The sequence below is a fragment of the Buceros rhinoceros genome, unplaced genomic scaffold (genome assembly GCF_000710305.1).
Source record: "Buceros rhinoceros silvestris isolate BGI_N320 unplaced genomic scaffold, ASM71030v1 scaffold43702, whole genome shotgun sequence".
Lineage (NCBI taxonomy): Eukaryota > Metazoa > Chordata > Aves > Bucerotiformes > Bucerotidae > Buceros > Buceros rhinoceros.
The window spans coordinates 1-274 of NW_010401483.1; the positions used below are offsets into that span (position 1 = coordinate 1).

General features: G+C 41.6%; 1 protein-coding gene across 1 annotated transcript in view; it reads right to left on the reverse strand.

Moving 5' to 3' along the window:
* Positions 1 to 35: 35 nt before the first annotated feature.
* Positions 36 to 274, reverse strand: part of LOC104490042 (signal recognition particle 19 kDa protein-like) — a gene marked incomplete at its 3' end in the record, with an annotated part of 2693 nt that continues 2454 nt past the window's right edge. The window contains exon 3 of the mRNA XM_010132273.1: positions 36 to 107. Coding sequence (XP_010130575.1) covers positions 36 to 107 — 72 coding nt within the window. The remainder of the gene's footprint in view (positions 108 to 274) is intronic.

The window sequence follows — 274 nt, forward strand, 5'->3', positions numbered from 1 at the left end:
GGGAGGGAGGGGATGTTTTTGATTTTTTTCATTACCTCTAATAGCACGTTGAATCCAACGGCTGCACATACATCTTGGATTTCTGTAGACGTGGGATTTTCCACAGCCTGTTGAAACAATGTGTTACAGTTGATTATTGTTCAACGATGAACTACTTATACAGCAATGGTTAGCAGTTTCCCAACCTGGAGTCTATAACTAGGAGAAGCAGATGGGGAAAGAGAAAGGTACTTCAAATAACGACAGATGTGCTGTAGAAGTCATCCATGAGTGC